General features: G+C 43.9%; 1 protein-coding gene across 2 annotated transcripts; it reads right to left on the bottom strand.

Annotated features, from left to right (window-relative positions):
* Positions 1–420: 420 nt before the first annotated feature.
* SHISAL2A (shisa like 2A) lies at positions 421–22832 on the bottom strand. 2 transcript variants are annotated; one of them, XM_063107066.1, is made up of 4 exons: positions 22709–22832; positions 19088–19365; positions 12162–12301; positions 421–668 (listed from the first exon to the last, which is right to left on the bottom strand). In XM_063107066.1, exons 2-4 carry the CDS (start codon positions 19267–19269, stop codon positions 421–423), a joined length of 570 nt encoding a protein of 189 aa, XP_062963136.1. In that variant the 5' UTR covers positions 19270–19365; positions 22709–22832. The 2 variants fall into 2 exon arrangements, with proteins under 2 accessions (XP_062963136.1, XP_062963137.1); XM_063107067.1 differs by lacking the exon at positions 22709–22832 and adding an exon at positions 19772–19830.
* Between the last annotated feature and the right edge of the window lie 213 nt (positions 22833–23045).

Below are 23045 nucleotides of genomic sequence, written 5' to 3'. Positions count from 1 at the left end.
ATTCCTCACTCCAGGGCAGGGCAGAACTGCTGCAGAGGCAGGGATCACCCCCCATGAGTGCTGATCATCTTTTTTTTTTTTTTTTTCTTTATTAGGGGCTCCTAAATATACCTTCTCTGGGGCAGAAAGACCAAATCAGAATTCTCTTGATTCCCCAGTTAGGAGGGGGCTCCTCTGAGCCTCCACAGGCCCCAGGTTTTTCTTTGACCATGTTTCCTGGGATTCATGTCTAACTTCCTTTGCCCCACAATAGTCCAGGCAGAACAGTGTAGCTGGGTCCACAACAGGACCTGGGAGCCTTTGCTAGGAAAAACCCTCATTTATCCTGCTAGGCTCCAAATCCCTCTGACTGTGCCCATTCCTACCTTCCACTGAAAAGAGACTCCAGAATGGGATGATGCAGAGACATTTATTGGATGCTTATGGGATTGGTCCACATGGGTCAGGGATGGGAACAAGGGCCTCCTCAGGGCTGCCTGGAATGTCACCAGCTGTCACTGTGTCTATGAAGCAGTGCTGGAGATGTCTGGAGTCCATGACCTGCCCCTCATTGCTTTCCAGCCGTGATTTCAAGAAGGGGTAACTCTGTCTGAGAGGACTCCCTCCTCGCAACTCCACCGCAATGACCGTGTTTACACCTTGGCAGTTAGAGGGCACTTCCGTGGGGCCTGGAAAACAGCAAGCTGAGGGTGTGAGGCTTCCTCCTGCAGCCCCTTCCTCCCCACCAGGATCACAGCCCACCCCATCCCCCAATATACCACGTCATGCACTAGGAGCTGTCAATGTTTCTCATAAACTTACAGTTTGGTGAGAGAGACAGACAATAAACAATTGTAGGAGAGATGAATACCTGGCCTTCGACATAACCCTATTATGTAGGTACTATTAAAAATCCATTTTATAGATGAGAACACAGGATTACCACAAAGCTAGTATGCAGAGGAGTGCTGAACATTTTAAAAACACATATTGTCTCTGCTTTAAGTATAGATTCCATGAGTCTCTTCATCGACTGCCTTATTCTCTCTTCTCTTATACCTGAGCTTGAAAGGAAGCTCACTTGGCCTTATGATTCCCCACCTTTTATTCATGATTTTTTTATGCTGTAACAGAGAGATCTTTCTCAGACCAAGTGAGTCCACATACTGTTCTTTCTCAAAATCCTTCAATGTCTTCCCCTTACCTGTGATCCTTGAGATAGCATTCAAGGCTTTTCATGAACTGGTCCATCTCTTCTCTTCAGCGTTGTTACTACCACCCATCCCTCAAGAACTCTATGCTTTGCCACACCAAAATTCTCATTGTTCCCTAAATGGGTCCATTCCCTTATATCTCTGGGCCTTTGCTTGTGTCATTTCTTCTACCTGGAATGACATTTAATACCTTCTCTGCCTAGCAAACTTCTATGCTTGAAGCCGCATTGACGGAGAATATCCAGGAAGAATGCACCTTTGAAACCAAGGGAAGAGTGAGTTTCAAGAAGGAAGTTGTAGTAGACATTGGGGTTGTCTATCCAACATCCATTCTATACCTTCCTATCTGGGTAACAGCAATTATATTTGGGTGGGATTGGTCTCACCCTAGCTCCAGGACTGGGATCTGATTGATCTGAGCCAATAAAATAATCCCATTCCTTTGCCACATGGATGGGCAATCAATGCATAGCATTTCCCTGGACACAGTGACTGGTTTAGGGGCAGACACATGACTTAGGTGGTTTAATCAGAGAACAGCTCAAGTCTTTTTTTTTTTTTCTCTTGGTTGAAGGAAGAGATGGCACCCTCTTTCTCCTCCCGGATAGATGGGAACAAAAGGCATGTATTTCCAGGGACTGCTGGCATCTAACTTACCACCTGAGAAAAGTCAGCCTGAGGAGAAAGGCAACACAAGATAGAGGGCAGAGCTGAAAGAATCTCAGAGAATGGAGCCACAGGTCTGAGGTTGGTGTGAACTTCTATATAAATCATGCCTAAAGCCAATCCTACTTTTGGATTTCCCACCTATAGAGCCAATAAATCTTTTTGTTTGTTCTATTTTGAACTTTCTATTCTTAAATAATTTAAGACTCACACCAAGTTATAAAGATAGTGCAGAGAGTTCCAGTGTACCCTTTATCTAGCTTTCCCCAATGATAACATCTTACATAACCATAGTACGTTCTCAATACTAGGAGACTGATATTGATACAATATGATTAACTAAACTGCACATCCTATTCAATTTTTCCAGTTTTTTGTATAGTACTATGAAATTTTATCACATGTATAGATTTATACAATCATTGCTATCACAATCAGGATAAAGAACTTTTTCATCACCACAAAGAAACTTCCTTATGCTACCCCTTTATAGTCAGACCTTCCCCCTAAACCTAACTCCTGGTAACCACTAACTTGTTCTCCATGACTACAATTTTGTCATTTGGGGAGTGTTATATAAATGGAATTATACAGTATACAATCTTTAGAGTTTGGCTTTTTTCACTCGGCATAATGTCCTTGAGATCTATCCAAGTCATTGCATGTATTGATAGTACATTCCTTTTCTATGGCTGTGTAGTACTCTGTTGTACAGTTGTACCATTTACCCATTGAGGAAATTTAGAGTGTTTCCAGTTTTTGTCTATTACAAATAAAGCTTCTATGAACATTTGTGTGCAGGTTTTTGTGCTGACATACATCATCATTTACCTAGGATAAATTCCAAAGAGTGCAATTGCTGGTTCATGGGGTAGAGTGGGCTGAACAATGTCCCCCTGAAGATATCAGGTCCCAATCTCTTGAACCTGATAATATCTGTGGATATTACCTTATACAGTAAAGTTTTTGCAGATATAATTAAATTAAGGATTTTGAGATGAAGAGACAATCCTGGATTATCCAGGTGGAGCCTAAATGCCATTATGAGTGCCCTTATAAGAGAAAGGCAGAGGGAGGCAGATACACACAGGGACAGCAATGTGAATACAGAGGTAGAGATTGCAGTAATGCAGCGACAGCAAAGGAATGCTGGGAGCCACCAGAAATTGGAAGAGACAAGGAACACTCCCCTAGAGCCTTTGATTTCACCCAGTAAAACTGATTCTGGACTTCAGGTCCCTAGAATTGTGAGAGAATAAATTTCTATAGTTTTAGGTTGTCAAGTATATGACATAAGAAACTAGTGCATATATTTAAAATGTTTAACTTTATGAGAAACACCAAACTGTCTTCCAAAAGGGCTGTATCATTTTACTTTCCCACCAGCAGCTAAGGGATCCAATTGCTCCATGTCCTACCATGGCATTGTCAGAGTTTTTACTTTAGTATTCTGATCAGTGTGTAGTGGTAACTTGCTGTGGCTTTAATTTGCATTTCCTTAATGGCTAATGAAGTTGGACATGTTTTCATGTGCTTATTTGCCATTTGTATATCCTTTTCAATGAAATGTCTGTTCAAGTCTTTTGCTCATTTTCTAAAAGGATTGTTTATTTTCTTAATGTTGAATTTATGGTGTTCTTTATACATTCTGGGTAAAGTCCTTTGTCAGATATTTGTATATATTCCTTAATCTGAGGCTTGCCTTTTCATTCTCTTAACAGGGTCTTTCATGGCATAAAAACTTTGAATTTTGATGAGTGCCAATTTATCATTTCTTAAAAAAGTATTGTGGTTTTAGTATTTTGGCTAAGAATTTTTTGCCTAACCCCAGGTCATGAAGATTGTCTCCTATTTTCTTCTAAAACAGTTAATAGTGTTATGGTTTACATTTAGGATCTACATTGAGTTAGTTTTCTTATAAGTGAGATTTAGTGAAGGTTTATTTATTTATTTATTTATTTATTTATTTATTTATACCTATGGAAAGACTTCCATAGGGTCTAGTTGTCCTACATATATCGAAAAGACTGTTCTTCCCCAGTTGAATTGCTTTTGCACCTTTGTCAAAAATTGGTTGGACAAACTTGTGATACGGGTCTATTTCTGGACTGCATTTTCATCTATGTATCTGTCCTTCCTCCAATACCACACAGGCCTGATTACTGTTGATTACTATTGCCATATTAGTAAGTCTTAAAATTGAATAGTGTTATTTCCTCCAACTTTATTATTCTTTTTCAATATTACTTTAGCTATTCTAGTTCCTTTGTCTTTCCATATAAATTTTAGAATTAGCTTGTCTATTTATACAAAAAACTGCTATAATTTTTATCTTTTTTATGTTGAGTCTTCCAATTCATGCACACAGTGTGTCTCTCCATTTATTTAGGTCCTCTTTCATTTCTTCATCAGCATTTTGCAGTTTTTATCATACAGATCTTGTACTTATTTTGTTAGATTTATACCTAAGTATTTCTTTTTGGGGGGAGGGGAGCAACTGCAAGTGGTATTATTGTATCTTAAATTTTGGTTTCCAATTTTTTGTTGCTAGTTTATATAAATGATGTTTGGTTTGACCTTAGGTACTGTGACCTTGCTAAACACAGTTATAAGTTTAGAACTTATATATGTTTATATATATATATATATAAGTTTAACTTATACATAAATTTAGAACTTATAAGCTTAGAGGTTATTTTGGGCATGTATTTTGCAGATTTCTTGGGATCCTTTGTTATTTAAGCTTGCATTTTAAGGCATTCCAACTGGTATAGGGATTTAGTTCAACCTTCTATTCAATGCAAGAATCCCCTTAGCTGAATCCACATTTAGCCTTTTCCTAATTACCTTCCATGGATGGGGCTGTTTTTTTGTTTGTTTTGTTTTTTTAAACTAAGGATTACAAACTGATGAGACAAGTATGGCCCAGAGTGATGGGGGTTTTTTACCAGTGTATTTTAGGTTTCACTATAAGTAGGTTCTATCTTTATTTAATCAACATCTGCCTGCCTACAGCTTCCCCACTGATCCCAGTTCTGTTCTCTGGCTCCTCACAAAATGTCTGTTTCTCCTGCCCTAGAACAGCCTTGCAGAGAGCTGTGGTCCCAGCCTATAAGCCTTGGGTTTCCTCTGTTCAAGGCCACATATCCCCAACTCTTCAGCTAATCCTCACATGACCAAGTTCCCAGCCCTGAGTTGGTCACCTGCCTCTGATAACCTTTTGATTTCTCAAAGTTCCTCTTAAATTGTGGGGCTCTGAGCAGCTAGCTGCCGGGGTCTTGAGGAATCCCTTGGACTTCCAGGAGTTACAAGACCTTGGCTCAAGTCCAAGGTCCGCAATGTTAAATCATTGTGCTACTTTGTGCCAACCCTTTCTCCTCTCTGGATCTCAGTTACCACTTCATAAAATGGGATAGAAAGCAGGGCTGGCCTCATTTTTAAATTTCTTTTCCTTTGAACTCCAAGTTTTAAAGGATTCTGTTTACACAATAGACTGCATTTATTAAGTACTAATTTTTTCCATTTTGTTTTAATCAAAGAGCTCTGATCAGTATGAGAAAGCCCATGTTAATTACTGCCCCCCACCCAACTGATATAATTCTAGCTCAAAGCAAAGAAACTTGGTCCCAGTAAAACCTTTGGAATAATGCAAGAATCCCCACTGGTATATTTGGGGACCCTTAGCTAACTGGGACCCAATATTGGGAACCTACAGAGTAGTGATAAAAACTTATCTCTGAGATATGGTGGCTGGTGTGTTCTATCCAATTGGGAGTAAAGAAAGACCATTGCTCCTTTGTTTCCGGACCTTTTATTAATGTGACCCGAGATTCCACTCACCTGCTTTTGGCCACCACATCACGCTTCTGGTTTTCTCCTGAGCTTGTGGACCCACCATATCTTTTTTACATGACTCTTTCCCAGACCCCAGGCTTCTCTCAAATCTGTATCCCAAGGCCTTCAAGTCAATAATCCCAGTCTCCCCGGGAAACCAGTGAAATAGACAGTAGTACCACTCTTCATCTTACATATTCTTGCTTCTTCCTTTGGTTCACATGTAACAGAAGTTATTAAAGTCCCACAATGGTCTGGCTGGTGAGCTCAGTTGGTTAGAGCACAGCCTTATAATCCCAAGGTCACGGGTTGGGATCCCTGTACTGGCTCGCCGCAAAATGAAAAAAAAAAAGAAAAGAAAAAGTCCCACAATGGTGCCTGAAGCCTGGGGTGAGGGTCCCATCTTTGAAAAGCTGCTGTTTTTTTCAAGCCAAGAGGAACCTGGGAGAATAGGAAGCCTAAATGCAAATATACCAAGTTCTGTTTGAAGTTATGATAAGAAGATTCATGTTTCATAAGTGGCTGAAGTACGCTGATACAATAATCTTATTTGATTCTCCTAAATCTCTGAGGTAAGTATTATTATGCCATATTATAGATAAATAACTGAGGCCCAAACAGAGAAAGTCAGCACTGACATAGCTACCAAGTATAGGATCCAGGGTTTACTTTCAATTCTGCTTAGTTCCAAAGCTTGTACTCTTTCCACAGAGCAAGTACGTATAGGTTAGGAACTATGCTAGGTCCTGGGGATACAAAGGCATTTAAGACATGGTTCCTATCTTTGAGATATTAACAGCCTCTTTGAGGAGACCAACATGTAAAAATCTAAGGGCCTAATAATAATTAAAACGAGAGCTACTGATTGTTAAAAGCCTACCACGTGTTTGAGACTAATTAGGTACCATGCAAACATCATCTCTAGTTTTTGCAATGATTTTCTTAGTAAGTATTATTGTACACATTCTACAGAGTAAATTGAGGCCCAGTAGAAAAGCCATTTGCTTAAGGCCACACAATGAGAACAGTAAAGCCAAGATTAGAGCCAGGTTCCCTGACATCTCAATCCAGGGCTTTTCTACCTTTCTCCAAGGAGCTCAGAGGACAGTCCCCCACTGCCTGGGGTCCTCAACCCTGAACTCTGATTAGTCTATGGCAGTAATCCTGGAAGGGAGTTCTCAGGTTCTCTCCCTGCTCAGAGATGAGTCAAGACTAACTCTTCACTGAGGTGTGTTCACAGGTGTCACCTCCACCAAGTGTGGTTCATTAAAAAGCAGTGGGATCTGGGTGACTGAGCTCCCTCTGATAGGTGAGAGCGGCTGATGGGAGCTACTCAGCAATGAAGAGGCAAATGTTTCAGGTCCCTGGTCTGGGAGGCAAATGCTTGGCCACCAAATGGCTGGGTGACCTTGGGCACAGGCCTGCCTCTGTCTGGGTCTCAGCTTCCCCGTCGGTACAGTGAGAACATCGGACTTGATTTCTAGGAGCGCTTTGAGTTCTGGTTGATGAGAATGGCTTTCAGAGGAGGATGAGAACTGAAACTTTGTCTTTAATTTTTTCCCAATTTTTTTGTCTCTTATTAAAGGTACATAGTTGGAATATCACCCCTATACTCACCTCACTTGCTCATCTGTAAAACAGAGTTGATAACAACCACCCAGCAGAATAGTTGAGCAGGTTAAATGAGATGATGTCTTTGACGTCCTTAGCACAGTGTAGGAACTCAGTTACCCTTCTGATCTAGCTAGTTCCTCACAAAGTACTACAGTAAGAAAATGATGGTCTTTATTGCTTCCCAAGTGTGGGGGATGGGATAGGGGTGGGGATAATGGGACAGAGTATAGAACACTTGGGCAGGGGAAGGAGACTATTTCAGAAACTACTTTTCCTTTTCCTCTCTGCTTTTGCCAAGGCACTCCCCACTTCAACCCTTACCCCCAAACTCACAGATAAGGACCCTAATGTACAGTGCAATGATCATAGGCTTGGTGTCTGGGAGATCTGGGTTGACATCCCAGTGACACACGCTCACCAGCTGTGTGGACTTAGTTCATTTTCCCTGGCTGAGCCTTGGTTTCCTCTGCTATAAAACAGGCGTAATGATCTCTCCACATGTCCTACTGAAGAGCAAGACAGCAAACAGACATGAAAGTCTGTAAAGGGTAAAGTACTAATGAATATAAGATAGTGGGGGTTTGGATCCCCATACCAGCCAGCCACCAAAAAAAAAAAAAAAAAAAAAAAAAAAGATAGTGGGCCTGTAAACTGTCTTAAATGCAGAAGAAGGCCCCTAGGTTGATGCTTTGGGTTCAGAGGGAAAGAGAGGAAAGGGGAGAACTAAGAGCTGAGTGTGAGCAAAAGGCAGAGAGAGCCTAAAGCCGTCATTTAGTAAAACGTCAGGAAATGCATTTTCCATCTCAACAATAAGAAGCAAAAAGCAAGAGTACATGCCGTCTTAAACCTTGGTGACTGAATAATCCAGCTGGTGGCTGAGCAGTGAAAAGCAGGAGAGTGGTTTCCATTCATAGCACCAAGGGATGAACTGTGTTCTCCTTGAGCCGGAAAGGCTGGGGGGGGTGGGAGGGCAGGGTGGGGTGAGGCAAGGGGAGTAGGGCACAAGCCAGTGCATCCACAGAATGGCCTGGTGAGGTGGAAAGAGCAGGACTTTGGAGGCAGAAAGACAGACGTTTGAATTCCAGCTCTACAATATATAAGTTGTGACCCGTTGAGCAAGTCATCTAACCTCTTTGAGACCTGGTTTTCACATCTGTAAAATGGGTGATAATAACACCTACCTCACTAGGGTAGCTGGGAAGATTAGATGAGACAGTGAATGTAATGTTTCAAACAGTGTCTGATACATACTAGGGACTTCTCTTTTACAGCCAGGAAAAGGAGAGGAAGGAGGGTGGAGGTAGAGTTGGCTCTGTCACTTACTCAATAAGTGACTTTGAGCCTCAAGTTCTTTATCTGTAAAACAGTAGTAATAAGGTTTATATCCTGCCCAGTCATTTTGAAGAGCAAATCAGATGGTCCATTTAGAACTAGTCCATTCCTTTTAGCTACTGTACCATATTTCATTATTACACGATATCACCGTTTACTTATCCATTCCTGTACTGATGGAAATTTAGTTTGTTTCTCATGTGACAGCCTATCATCATATTTATGTTTACAAGTCTTCTCCTAATGCAATTATTTTTCTAGGGCAGATAATTAAAAGTGGAATTACTGAGTTACAAGGAATATACATTTCTAGATTAGATAGACATTGCCAAATTGCTCTACAAAGTGGCTGTACCAATTTATACTCTTAGCAGCAGTATTTGAGAATCCATCCCCCCAACTTTCTCACTATTAATATGGTCCATTTTTGAACTTTTGTCAGTGTAATTGTTCATTCTTAAATTCTGATTATTAGCAAGCATGAGCATCCTTTCATGTGTATTGAGCATTTAATTCATTGAGCATGTACTTCATTGAGCATGTATTTTTGTGTGTACGGATTATGTTTTTCTCACTTGTTTAAAGGTGTACTTATATGTCCTGGCTATCAATCCTGTCTTATGTTATGTACATTTGATTCTCACTATTCACTGTAGTTATGTTCTATAAAGTCACCACAAATATTGAACTAGCAAATACTGAATCACTGCTCCTAGCGGAAATAAGATTAGGTTCCTGTGTGCCTCTGGTGAAAATATTTTTGTCAACCAATCAATACGTGACTTTGTTTTTTGTGTGCTTCTGTTTAAAGACATCTGATTTAATATATGTTATTGATTCATTAACACTGAACTCAGAGCCGTCAGCACTGTAACTCACACCTGAAAGAAGTTTATCTAACATATGTATTTTCTCTGTGAGACATATCAGAGCCTTCTTGATCTTAGGAACATAAGGCAGCACTTCAGCGCTATGCTTGGAGAACATTTTAAGCAGTAAAACTATCGACAAAAATCACAAAAATGCGAAAACTGTGGCACTGAATAGACTGCAAAAAGGACACATGTTTACAGTATGAGAGCTGAAACAAGAAGGCAGAGGGTTGCCTTGCCTAACATCAGCTGGGAACAGGTGCAACTCAAATTTTTTGCTGCTCTGCACGTGCCCACATCTGTAAATGACCTTAGAAGTGTCTCAAGTATTGATTTTGAGGTTACAAATAAATTTTAGCAAGTAGGCAAATTTACAAATATGGAATCTGAGAATAATGAGGATCGACTGCGTGTGTGTATATAAATATTGATGTTTATACATTATATATAATATCTCTGCAGTCCATCACTTGTTTTTTAACTTTATATATGCTGTCTTTCATATTATTAGTATTTGTTTTGTTATTATTGTTTGTTTTTTGGCAGCTGGCTGGTACACGGATCTGAATCGTTGACCTTGGTGTTATAACACTGCACTCTAACCAACTGAGCTAACCGGCCAGCCCTTGTATTTGACGTAAGCAAATTCGCCAATTTTTTCCTTAAAAAAAAAGTTTTATTCCAGTTCCTATATTTTAATTTGTCTGTTTCTGGACTCTCTCTATTCTTAGTGCAACAATTTGGGCCAACAATTCTTTGTTATGGGAAGAAGTCCTCTGTATTGTAGGACATTTAACAGCATCCCTGGCCTCTACCAATATATAACAGTGGCACCCCTCCCCCAATTGTGACAACCAAAAACGTCTATGGACATTGTCAAACATCCCTGAGGAGTGAATTTGCACCTGGTTGAAAACCACTGCACTGGCCAATTCTATCTGTCTATTTCTGTGCCAATATCACACTGACAATTTTTTATATCTCTTTAAAATGTCCTATTACCTGACACAGCAAGTCCCTCCTCTTCTTTGTTATCCAAAATTGTTTTGTTCACTCTTGTACCTGTATGCTTCTAAACTAATCTTAAAATTAATTTGACAGATTCCATGAAACATTTTGTTGGGATTTCTATTCATAGATTAACTTGAGAAGAACTGACATCTCTCTGATATGAGCCTTACTACCCATATACATAGCATATCTCATCATAGAGGTGGGTTCTTTTATGTCTTTCATTAACCTTCATGATTTTTCTCTATGAGAGTTGAAGCCTGGGCTGTCTCTGGTCTCCATCCAGGCTGGGTCTATGTTCAGACTTTTTTCCTATTCTCCTGCCACTGCCTCCCAGGTTTTTCTGAGTCCAGGGAGAGTCAGATGAGTCCTTCCACCCTCAAAAACTATCCCTCCTGCTTTTCACTGCTCAGCCACAGCAGGATTATTCATAGTCATCAGAATCTGAGAAGGGTTCTTGTGCTGTTGCTGGCTGCACTTTTATGGTCATGCTAGAAAATTAATCTTTTACAAGTGATAGCATTCAGCCCTCTCTGTCTTTCTCTGAGACTTAGTTACTATCCACCCTGCCCCTTCTACCTCCTGTTTGCCACCCTTGCTTCTTCTGATTAACTTAAACTCCTCCCTCATCCTGCCTGGCCTTATTTCCTATGGTCCCCCAGCATGAATGGCCCCATCACTACGTAAGTCTCACTTGGTCTACCCACACACCTTTACCCATTATTTACCCTATCCTGGAGGCCTTTTCTCCTCTATTTTGCCTAACCAACTTCTTCACTAACTCACCACTAACTCAAGTCTCCTCCCCTTTTTAAAACTCTCCCTACTCTTGGTATCAAATAATTATGTGCTTAATTATATACTTGCAGAGAGACTCAGTGGTGATGAGCAGAAATACACGGGATGAATTTCAGCCCACAATTTATTAGGTGTGATACCTTGAGCAAGTCGCCAAACCTCTTGCAGCCATTATTTCCTTATCTGTAAAATGGAGATAATAATACCCATTTTGAGTGTTGTCTACCAAACTCTACTGAAAGATTTTTGTTAATAGGGACGTGTACCTTTCACAGTATCTTGCAGGAGGTTATAAAAAAAATGTGTACAATAAAGACCTGTGAAAAAGCAATCCTTTCTTTGCCCCTTAAAGGCTCTAGATGGCCTATGCTAATGAAGGAATGGGTGGGTAGTCCAGAACATCAGATCACCAAAAAAACAAAAACAAAAAAAACCAACAAAAAATCTGTATGTAGTTTCTGAAAAAAATTGTGAGTTTGGGAAGCAGCAAATTTTTCTTATTGGTTCTATTTTGTTTGGGGTAATATTAAAATCAGTTTGTATTCCCTAAGGCTAGAATTAAAACACTGTCTTAGAAAATCCACAACACGGATTGATCCTTGTGTGACAAATGGAGTGCTGACTACATTACATTACTCTGATAAACACTGAGTACATGAAGAGTTTGAGATGGAAATGTTCAGATCGTGAACCTCCTGAGAAATATGCTGCTGCTTCTGAATATTCCAGGAACATTTATGAAGCAAATGTTCAAAACATCATTTCCAAATCTCTCCCCTTAAAGCATCTGTAAAGATGCTAGCCTGTTGAGTACAGGGAAATCATAAGGCCTCTTTCTTACCTGTTGTCTGTAAGCTTAAGCCTGGGTCCAGCTTTGTGTGGGGTTTTGAGCTGATGAACAGGTAACAAACCACACAGGCGGTGACAATGAAGGCCAGGAGGACCACTGCTGCTACGGATAGGCCCACAAGAGCGCCGATACTGAGGAAAGAAGGCCACACAGGAGTGTCAGGAAGGGACCTGGGAGGCAGCATGTTATAGAAGTGTTATAGGTGTTGTTGGAACCGGCTTTGACTCTTGTTCTGTTCCTATCTGTCTTTTTTTTTTTTTTTTGCTGGCCAGTATGGGGATCCAAACCTTGACCTTGGTGTTATAACACTGCGCTCTAACCAACTGAGCTAACTGGCCAGGCCCCCTACCTGTCTTAAACAGGCTTTCTGTATTTAAGCATGGGAAAGAGCATTGACTATATGCCAAGCACTCGCCACAACATGACATGGCTCAATGTCACCATGTTGTTGGGACTCAATATGTGTTCCCATTCTTCTCTTCTCCTTCCCTCCTTTAATAGTCCGTTTTCTGTTGCTTATAACAGAATACCTGAAACTGGGAATATATAAAGAAAAGAGGTTTATTTCTTACAATTTTGGAGGCTGGGAAGTCCATGGTCCAGGGTATGTGTCTGGTGAGGGCCTCCTGTGTGGGAACTCTATATAGGGTCCTGTGATGACCCAGGGTATCAAATGTCAAGAGAACAGCAAGAACTCTCTCTTGTGCTCCCTATAAAGCCATCAATCCACATCTGTGATAACTCATTACTTCATGAATGGATTAATCCATTCATGAGGGCACAGTCCTCATGATCCAATCACCTCTCCAAGGCCCCGCCTTTCAACTATCATAATCAGATTTCCCATCCTCTTAACACTGTTACAGTGGGGATTCAGCTTCCAACACACGAACTTTTGGGGGACACATTTGACCCATAGCACCTCCCTACTTTCCTCAAACTGCTCCCACCCCTGGGAGCTGGAAATGGTCTTAAAGAACTTCCCCCCCAACACACACACTGCTGTTTTGTTTTTTTTTAAAGGTGACTGGTAAGGGGATCTTAACCCTTGACTTGGTGGTGTCAGCACCACACTCTCCCACGTGAGCCACAGGCCAGCCCTCACACTGCTGTTTTTTAAAAATGAAGACACATCGTAGGCCTTAGTTAAAAACCAGCTGTTGGGGACTGGCTGGTTAGCTCAGTTGGTTACAGTGCAGCCTTACAACACCAAGGTCATGGGTTTGGATCCCCATACTAGCCAGCCTCCAAAAAAATAAATAGCTCTATTGAGGTATAATTAAAAACAAACAAACAAACAAAAAATCAGCTGACCTTCCAGCCTCGAGGTAATTTCTGCCTCAACCTCTGTGGTCCTTCTGACCATGCCAGTGTCAACTCCACATCTAAAATACATCCCTGTTAACCTCTCTGCCTCTGCCCCAAGTCAGGCCTTGGTCACCTGGCCTGAAGGAAAAACAATTTGTTTTTCCCTCACACACCACTCAACATGACACTTCTGACACCAGATGTGTGGGGGGTTTCCCCACCCACTATCTACCTGGAGATAGTGTCAGGTGTCACAGGTTAAGGGCTCAGTTCCACAAGACTGCCCTCCACTTCATATGTCAGTAGCAAGTAGTAGGTTGTCACCTACACTTCTGACTGTGGGTTATAAACTGGCTATAAACTGATGTTCCATGACTCTTTCCTTGGGTTCAATTAGTTTTCTAGGTTGGCTCACAGAACTCAGGGAAACACTTTACTTACATTTACCCATCTGTTGCAAAAGATATTAGAAAAGATACAGACAGATGAACAGCCAGATGGAAGAGACGCATATGACAAGAAACAGGGGAAGGGGTGCAGAGCTTCCCTGCCCTCTCCAGGTATACAACCCTCCAGAGACTTCCATATGTTCAGCAATCAGGAAGCTCTCTGAACCCTCTTCTTTTGGGGTTTTATGGAGGCTTCATTATGTAGGCATGATTGATTACATCATCGAACACTGGTGATCAACTCAACCTTAGCCTCTCTTCCCTCCTCAGAGGTCAGGGGCGAGGGGGCAGGTGCTGTAAGTTATAACCCTCTAACTACATGGTTGGTTGCTCTGGCAACCAGCCCCCATCCTGAGGCACTCCAGGAGTCCACCAAGAGTCAACTCATTAGAACAAAAGATGCTTCTGTCACCTAGGAAAGTACAAGGGATTTAGAGGCTCTGTGTCAGCAGCTGGGGTTAAAGACCAAATATTAGAACAAAAGACACTCATAGCACATCGATCTACAAGGGTTTTAGGAACTCTGTCTCGGGAATTAGGGGCAGAAATCAAATATATATTTCTTATATCACAATATCACAATTGGTCTCCAGAAAACTGCCTCCTGGATCATTTGGGGGCACTTGTTTTTCCTATTTCCCACGATCCCTCCTCTTCATCTTCCCATATTGAAAATTTACCTGTCCCTGAAGACCCATCTCAAATGTCCCATCCTCAATAATGCTTTCCTTGGTCACACTTCTCTCCACTCCCTTCTCCCCATGCCAGGCTAACACACCCAGCACACTTTACTCAGGGCCGTTGGCATTTCCCACTTGATCAGGCAGCCCAGTGTGGGAGGGAAAGAGCAAAGGGCTTTGGAACTAAAGCAACCTCGGTTAGGACCTAACTCTGAAACTGACTTACTCTGAGATCTTGGTGAAGTTATTTAACTTTTTTAGCCCCAGCTTCCTCATCTGAAAAATGAGAATAATCAAAACACAGCACATTGGAGGTGGTACTGAGGTTGAATGACATTGAAATATTCTTGGCATATAGCAGATGTTCAACATATTCAGGGCCTCCCTGAATGCAGAGTCAGACCATGTGTAATCAGCTGCATCTTCTCCTGGTACAGGCCCTGGTGCATGGTAGGCAGTTGGTAAATATCATTGAGTACGCACTATGTGTCAGGCACCATGGGATGCTCTGTTTGTTCCCACCTACTACTCCTTCTCCAGCTTTCCTGTCCATTCCCTTCCCCACTCTAGCCCCAAACTCCTGTCCTTGCCACTGCTGTAGGATTTCGCTCCTGGCTAGCTAATAGCTAGTTTCCACTAAACAAAAACACCTTAGTGCTTTGAAGAGTCAGCCTTCCCACGGCTAAATAAATTATCAAATATCCATGCAATGGAATAGTATAGAGCTATTAAAACATGTTTTCAAATAATATTTAAGATCATGGATAAATTCTTATAAGATAATGTTAAGTGAAAAGAGCAGAACACACTACTAAAATATATAGCACACCCCCAACTTAAATAAACATAAATATATACATAACTATACACATGTAAGGTTGGATGCAAATACACAAAACTGCTGACAGGCTGTCTCTGGATGTGGTGCAGGCTGTGGATGTCCTGTTTGTGTCTCTTTGGTTCTTACCATTGCAGAATATTCTGACCAGAATTTCAATTGCCAGCATCTGGATCTCTATGCTTGAGGGCTTTAGATGGGCCCAGAACAGGCTCTGTCTACACAATGGCCAGGTGAGAAGTATAGGATAATTAATGCCTCCCTTCCCCACCAGGCCACAACCAATGACTCACAGAAATAGGTGTGTAAATACCCAACTTCCTGGCCCTTGGGCGGGATAACTCTGAGGTGTACCTTCTACACTGGCTGGCAGAGTTTAAGCTCCAGTTTCCTTTGGTGTGACTTGCTTAGTAACACAGCCATCGTCGGCTTCTTCCCTTGGCCGTCTTGCTTCTCCACCCTCTACCAGCGCTTTCTGGGCTCATTTTCCACATGAACTACTCAACATCAAATCTTTGTCTCAGAGTCTTCTGGGAGACCTAAGCTAAGAAATGATTTCTTACTCTTTTTGTTTTTCTTGTCTTTTTCACATTTTCCACATTATGTATTACTTTTAGTTCTTGTAAGTACTTCCTATCTCACCAGGTGGCTGTAAATATGAAATGAAATGGTATATGCAGTGCCTGACCACCAACTCTGCCCTCCAACAAGCTGCTGCCTTCTGGCTCACAGCCTGGTAAAAAGCAGAACTAGTGATGGAGGGTGTTTGGCAAGTGAAGCAGACGGTGTGATAGCACCAGCTGCTTCTCCAAAAGGTGTCTTCACTTCATGAGACATACTTTTAAGGACAGCGATTCTCCTTGAGCACTATTTCTCCAAGGAAAGAATGTTTACCTGGAGATATTTATGCTTTTAAGGACTGGCTTTCATCAAAAGGGCCAAATAGAATTTAGAGCAAAACAAGGTCTCCACTCTGCAATGGTGGGGCTCTGTTAGGAGCATGCTTGAAGCGTTGTTTCAGTGTCAGAGCACACTGATCACCTAGACGTCCCAAAAACCCTCAATTCCCCTCTTCCACTTTGCAGTTGTCTGTGATGTTTATGAACCATGTATGTCCAGGCCCGGGAAGAGTAGCCCTATGTGCCAGCACCTTTCAGATGTCCTTGGGGTCACAGAATGGGAGCACACCGATGTGGGATGTGACCTCAGAGATCACCCCATCCAACCCTCCACTAGAGCATTGTCCAAGCCATTAAAGTACTCCAAATGGCGAGGGTTTCCAGGGCAATGAAGGGACCACAAGAGGTATGTAGGGAAGGGGGTGGTGGAAGAGGGAAGACGTCCTGGCTGCGTGATAAGGGGTTACTCATCTCTCTGCCCCCAAGGGCCATAATGGTTTCCAGAAGACAGTAGAGGGTCAGTGAGTGTTTTCAAAATGATCTGAGTAGATCAGGTTATAAGAGCCAAGCTAGATTTAGACAGTCATGGAGCAGGACAAGCCCAGGTTTGGAGCCAGACGGGCCTGAGTTTTCATCCCGGCTCGGCTACTTTCTCTCACTGGGGCAGTGCCAAATAGTAACTTAACCTCTCTCAAGTTTTTTCATCTGTAGAATGGAAGGAAGTGGTGTTGAGGTTGTGAATGTGTGGAAGGATCTAACCCTTGTATGGTTCTAGGTAATATTCTTTAAATCTCAGTCTGTTGTGATATTGCTAGATCTTGGAAATTTACTTTCATTCTCTAAGCCTCACTTCCCATACCTATAAACCAAAGAAAGGGAACTCTCTTTTTTACTGAGCACCTACTACATGCACTGGTCACTTTCCTGTACATTATTTCACTTAGTCCTTACAACAATTCCATGAGACAGGTATTACCATCACCATTTTAAAGATGAGAAAAGAGACTAAGAGATTAAATAACTTTTCCAATCCACATAGATGATAAGTGACAGAACCAAGGTTTGGACCAGATTCTGACCAGCTCCAAAGCTCTACACTGTCTCTGTACTTCAAAGGGAGGTCAGCACCATCTTATTTCAGGACCCAGCTCAGTGCTAAATACACAGTGGGCCTTCGACAAATACTCCATCGTTTTACTTTAGGTGCATGTCATACCTCTTTAAGTGAACTATAAACTCCTCCAGCGAATAATTGATTTCTTGCATCCCCAGTGAGTGCCTTGCAAATTGCCAGGAACAAAGCAAAGGCCATAATGAATGAATAAATATATAGATCAACAGAAAACAAATAAATACAATTCCCTGAATTATAGACAGTAGCCAATTGTGCAGGATATGATAACCTAGCCATCTGAAAATATTTTAGAATTACAGATTGAGCAGCCTAAAAAAAGCAATATTTATGATTGTCATTGGCATATACAAGTTGACTTCACCTCTTTTGTCTCATTTGATCCTTGCCACTGCCTTAGTTGAAAATCAAGGCAATGACTGATCATCCTCCCCACTTGAAAGATTAAAAGATAGAGGCTCAGAGAGGTTTTAGTGGCATATGATGCTGTCCTTTCCCACCCAGAGGGCATACAGCCTCTATTCATATACTTCCGGGGACAGGAAAATCACTAGCAGGTCCCATTCTCTGGGTGAAGCCTTTGGAGACCCAGAAGGATTGAGATCTATTGCTCTCTCAAGCCCACATTTAGGTTCCAGGACTGTCAGAGCTGACCTAACCAACCCCATCCCAGAACCAGTGGGGAAACTGAGGTTTTATGGGTTGGGATTCACACAAACTGCACTTGTATTAATATGACCTGAGTCAGCTTCTGCTGTGGCATTGTGCTGTTGTCTCATGATGAACTTGGAGGCAGCTCTGACCCTCAGGTCTTCTGCCTTAGCTTGAGGGTGGGGTAAATCCCTGGCACTCACCACAGGGCTTGGCACATACTAAGTGCTCCGTAAACAGTGGCTGAAAGAATGACTAAGCATGGAAGGGAAGGAAAGGGTTGAGGCTGGTCTGAGGTTGGGGTTGGGGTGAGGATTAAGGTTTGAGGTTGAGGTCTGAATGTAGGTCTAGATAATATTTGGAGTCAGGATGTGAGATTAGAGCTGAAGTGGGTGGGACTGCAGGCAGGATGGAGGAGGAGGTTGGGGCTGAGGATAGAATGGGGACTGGGATCATTATTCATGAGTGGGTGAAGTCAGGGATGAGGGTGGTATTGACATTAGGAAGGGGATCCTGGTGGGCACTTGGATGAGGACTGGGGTGGAGCTTGGGTTTCCTGTGAATGTTTGAGGATGGACGTTTACTGTTAGGATGAGGGTTGGTATGTGATCTGGGCTGGGTTGAGGGTGGTGGTAGAATGAAGTTGGAGTGGGAATAGAGTGAGGGTTGTTTTGGGGTAGAGTTAAGGTGAGGATCAAGCATGGATTTATATGATGGTTGGGGTTAGGACGAGGGAACAGAACTAAGATGGAGTTTCAGGCGTAGGTTGGGTTGGTGATAAGGTGAGAGTAAAGGTCGGTATTGGGCATGGGGGGTAGGGGTGGTATGGGGGTGGTGGTGCTGATGTTCATGTGGGCACTTGGATGAAGGTTGAGGCTCAGCCGGAGCTGGGCCGAGGCTGAGACGAGTGGGCCAAAACCCCTGCGGGGTTCAAGGTGGGGTTAGGGCCAGGGCCGGTACCTGAGCCACCACATGTAGCTGTGCTCGTAGGGGAAGAAGCTGTGCGGGTCGTCGCAGCAGTACTTGTGGTCGCGGAAGCCGCAGCAGAAGACGGCGGCCGCCTCGCCCCCCGGCCGCGGGCAGCTGAAGCCGCGCACCACCTCCTGCTCCGCGCTCACGTAGCTCGTGCAGGCGCCGCTCATCGCGTCCCGCGCCCGGCCCGCCGCCACCTCGGGCCACCAGACGGCTGGCGACAGGAGGGCCGGGCGAGCGAGGGACTGGCCGAGACGGCAGAGAGCCTGAGAAGGAGACGGAGAGACAGAGGAGCAGAGAGAAGCAGCGACAGAGACACACACGGACTGAGAAGGACGCAGCGCCGGGCCCGGGGACGCAGCGGTTAAGACCTAGAGCCCCCGAGGACGGAGTGGCTCCCAGGTACGCAGACAAGGCGCGGCGGGAGGGGAGATGCTGGAGGCAGAGGAGCGGGAGGAGGAGGGCGGAGGAGCGGTGGGAGTGGAGAGCGGCGGGAAGGGGGCGGGAGCCGGAGCCCGAGCGCGGGCGCGGGGTCGCCTGCGCGCCGGTCTCGGCCCGCCAGCCCCACTGCATTCCCAGTCTATGCGCGAGGGCGCTGGGCGCTCAGAGACACGACAGGACATGCCAGGGTGGCAGGGCGGGAATTCGAGGCCACGGGCGTGGCTTCCTCACCTGCGCCGAGCACCCGCCTGGTGCTAGACACTGTGCTGGGCGCTGGGAATATCGGCAGTTCGGGGCTAGTGCGGGAGACAGACAAGCGACCAGCCGGCGACCACATGGTAAGGTCAGTATGGGGATGATTAACGCACTACCTCACCTAACCGTCACGACAAACCAGAGGACCGAGGATTCTCAAACCCACTTTGCAGGTGAGAGCTGAGGACCACACAGGAGTCATTTCCCCGGACCCCTAACCCCCCTTGGGATTTTAACCCGGGTCTGTCTAGTTAGAAGCCCTTGCTCTTTCTGCGGCTGTCACAGCGCCTCTTTTCCAGTGGGCTTTTGAATGTCCTCATGTTCTGGCTTCCTTGCATGTCTTTTCCTTTCCCTGACAACTAGCTCATGCACTGACAATGTTCACGCTCCCCTGTTCACACTCCGTGCCACAGGCCTAGAACAAGGAGGCTAGTGTGTGTGTGGATTGTCCCAGATGGTTACCCCCGGAAGTAAAGACCTCAGACCTCTCCACTTTCAGAAAGTAGTGCCAGACCTCAAGGGCAGTGCTCCTCACTAGGATCAGAGAACTACAGTCTGAAGGAGCTCTCAGAGCCTTGGTTTCCCCAGTGTACCCTGAGAGGATAGATGGTAGATCTCCAAGGGCTTCATACAGCTCCTGCAGGGCCCTAGCTCTGTACATTTTTCACAACAGTGGGTAGAGTAGGAAATAGTTAATGCGATGCCTTGGCCCCCCTTCTCAATTCCTCCATCCCTTGCTTTGGGTGTGTGGGGGATGGATCATGGGGATCATGGGATCAGGGCTCAAGCCCAGCTCTACCCCTTCTCCACTTTTTCTCTCTGCACTCCAGGCTCCTTGTCTCCATCCAGGCCAGCCCCTTAGATGCTGATGTGTGCCATGTCCCTGACCTGGGCACTGAGGCCCCTGAGAGGGGTCAGATCTGGGTCTGCCCTTGAGAAACACACAGTATGGTGGAGAAGTCAGACAGACAGATGCTCACAGAATAGGGCCGTGAAAGGGAAAAGGCAGGGACTGTGGATACAAAGGCACACCATCCGAGGGAGCTGGGAAGGGTTTTTCAGGGATAGTGTCCTCAAGGGTCACTGTAGGTGAAATATGAAAACTGGAGGAATTGTTATTACCCCCAGAAATCCCTCCCCTGAACTTTGGATCTCTACAAATTGGGAGTTGGATGGCCCACTCTATGAGCAGGTGCACTTTGGCCTCTTTATTTATCAGAGAGAAAAGTGGGGAATACTTTGGGAAGGAGAGAGGACTCGTGGAGGCATGGAGATCAAATGGGAGGAAGGCACTCTGCTCTGGCTTTTGGCAAAACCAAGAAGCCTCTGACAACTTCCAAAACCTTTTTCCAGCCAAGGATTAATTTGTGAGTCAAGCAGGAATGATTGTGCCCCTGAGAGAAATAAGCCCAATGTCACACAGTGATCAGTGGCCCAGTCAGGACTGGTACCCATGTCCATCTAGCCAAGGGTCCTGTTTGGCAGTCTGATGAAGCCTTCTAACCCCTACTCAGAATAATGTTTTTAACTACAAAAAATACATTCTTTAGGATTACAAAGGATAACAATTATATTAAATTGTGATTTAGTCCTACTTCTTAAGAAGTGTCAAACAAGAAGATATAGAGATGGGTCTCTTTACTATAATTTTGAGGTGGTGAATGAAAATAAACAGTATTTCAAGATGTCTCTACTATAATACAATATTTGTATTAGTGACAAAGTCACAGTGACTACTAATACTACTGTGGGTTTTTATTCCCCTATACGCGTAATGAAAGAAAATGCTAAATTTCAGTTAGAGGTTAGTGATAATAAGGATGTAATTTTTCCCATTCAAGTTCATGGACCCTCTGCATTCTATCCATGGACCCCTTGGACTCTGTGGACCCTATGTTAAAATCCTCTAGTTTTCTGGTTTAGCTCCTACTTTAATGATTTGTCCTTCATTATGTTCTCCTGCAGACATTTATTGCAGACCTATTATGTGCCAGGCAGCTTCCTGCCCTGTGTGTCATGTAGTCCTGGAAAACTTCCTTTGAGGTAGGTGTTAGTCTTCTCATTTTGCAGACAAGTGAGACTCAGGGAGGTTAAGTGATTTACCCAAAACCACACTGCCAGTGACTGGTCAGAGTCCTGTGCCACTTCCTCCTCCCTCCCCAGCTGAGGTGTGGAGACCAGAGCCTCCAACAACGGAAGAGAAAGAAAGTGTAGGAGGGAAGGGTCAGCAGGGATAACTCCCATTTATGGAGAACCACTGCATACTAGAAATTGTGGTCTGTACTTTTCATTATCTTCTTTAATCTTCACAACTTATGCAGTATTACTCTCCCCGTTAAAAAAGGAACAAAATACATATATATTCATTATAAAACAACAAATCAGAGAATATAGATAAACCAAAAGAAAAAATAAAAATCACCCATAATTCACCATGCAGAAATATCTGTGAATATTTTGGTACAGAGTCTTCCAGATATTCACATACACAGAATTACACACCCACTTTATGGATAGGAGAAGTGAGACCCAGAGAGGTTAAGTAACTTGCCCAAGGATATACAAGAAACAAATTCCAGTCACGGTCTGTGTGACCTCAGGCTGCTCACTTTTCCTCTGCATTAGGTCAGTAGCTAAGATTACTTCAGATGGAGGAGCCTGAAGCCTGGCACTAGGCAAGCCCTAACAGGAAGCCCTTCCTCAGCAGCGCTCAAAACAGTGTCCTCTAGGCTTCATTCAGCCTTGCTCCGGCAGCTGCATTCCCTCAGAGAGGGTGGGGAAAGAAACGTTCCCTTGCTGTGATCAGCCGCGCAGTCCCGTGACCGCAGTCAACAACCCGGGGGGCAACCCGTGGCTCGAGTAGCAGGTTGCGTTCAATGTCACAGAACGACCCGTGCCCCACGCAGACTGTACCTAGACTCAGCCACGTGTGTGGTCCGTAGCGGGTCCCTGGACGCTGGACTCGGGTAGCGAGCAGCCCCTCTCCGCTTTACCTCCTGCCTCCAGCTGCCTCCAGCGTTGTGGGCGCGGCCACCGACTTTCCCCCGGCCAGGCTCAGGTACCAGCTGGCAGTTCACTGTGGAGAGCCGTCCTGCTACAGGGAACGGCATGGGAGCCTGAGGGGCGACACCCCTTGTTCAGCTAGGCTGCAGGGGGATCCCGCGTGTGTGGCACGGCTCCGTGGAATTTCCTGTCTGTTCGCCTTTTGTTACTTGACAAAGTTTTCCAAAATTAAAAAGCCCAGCCTTTT

The sequence above is a fragment of the Cynocephalus volans genome, chromosome 8 (assembly GCF_027409185.1).
Source record: "Cynocephalus volans isolate mCynVol1 chromosome 8, mCynVol1.pri, whole genome shotgun sequence".
Lineage (NCBI taxonomy): Eukaryota > Metazoa > Chordata > Mammalia > Dermoptera > Cynocephalidae > Cynocephalus > Cynocephalus volans.
This window is presented reverse-complemented; position numbering and strand designations above follow the sequence as displayed.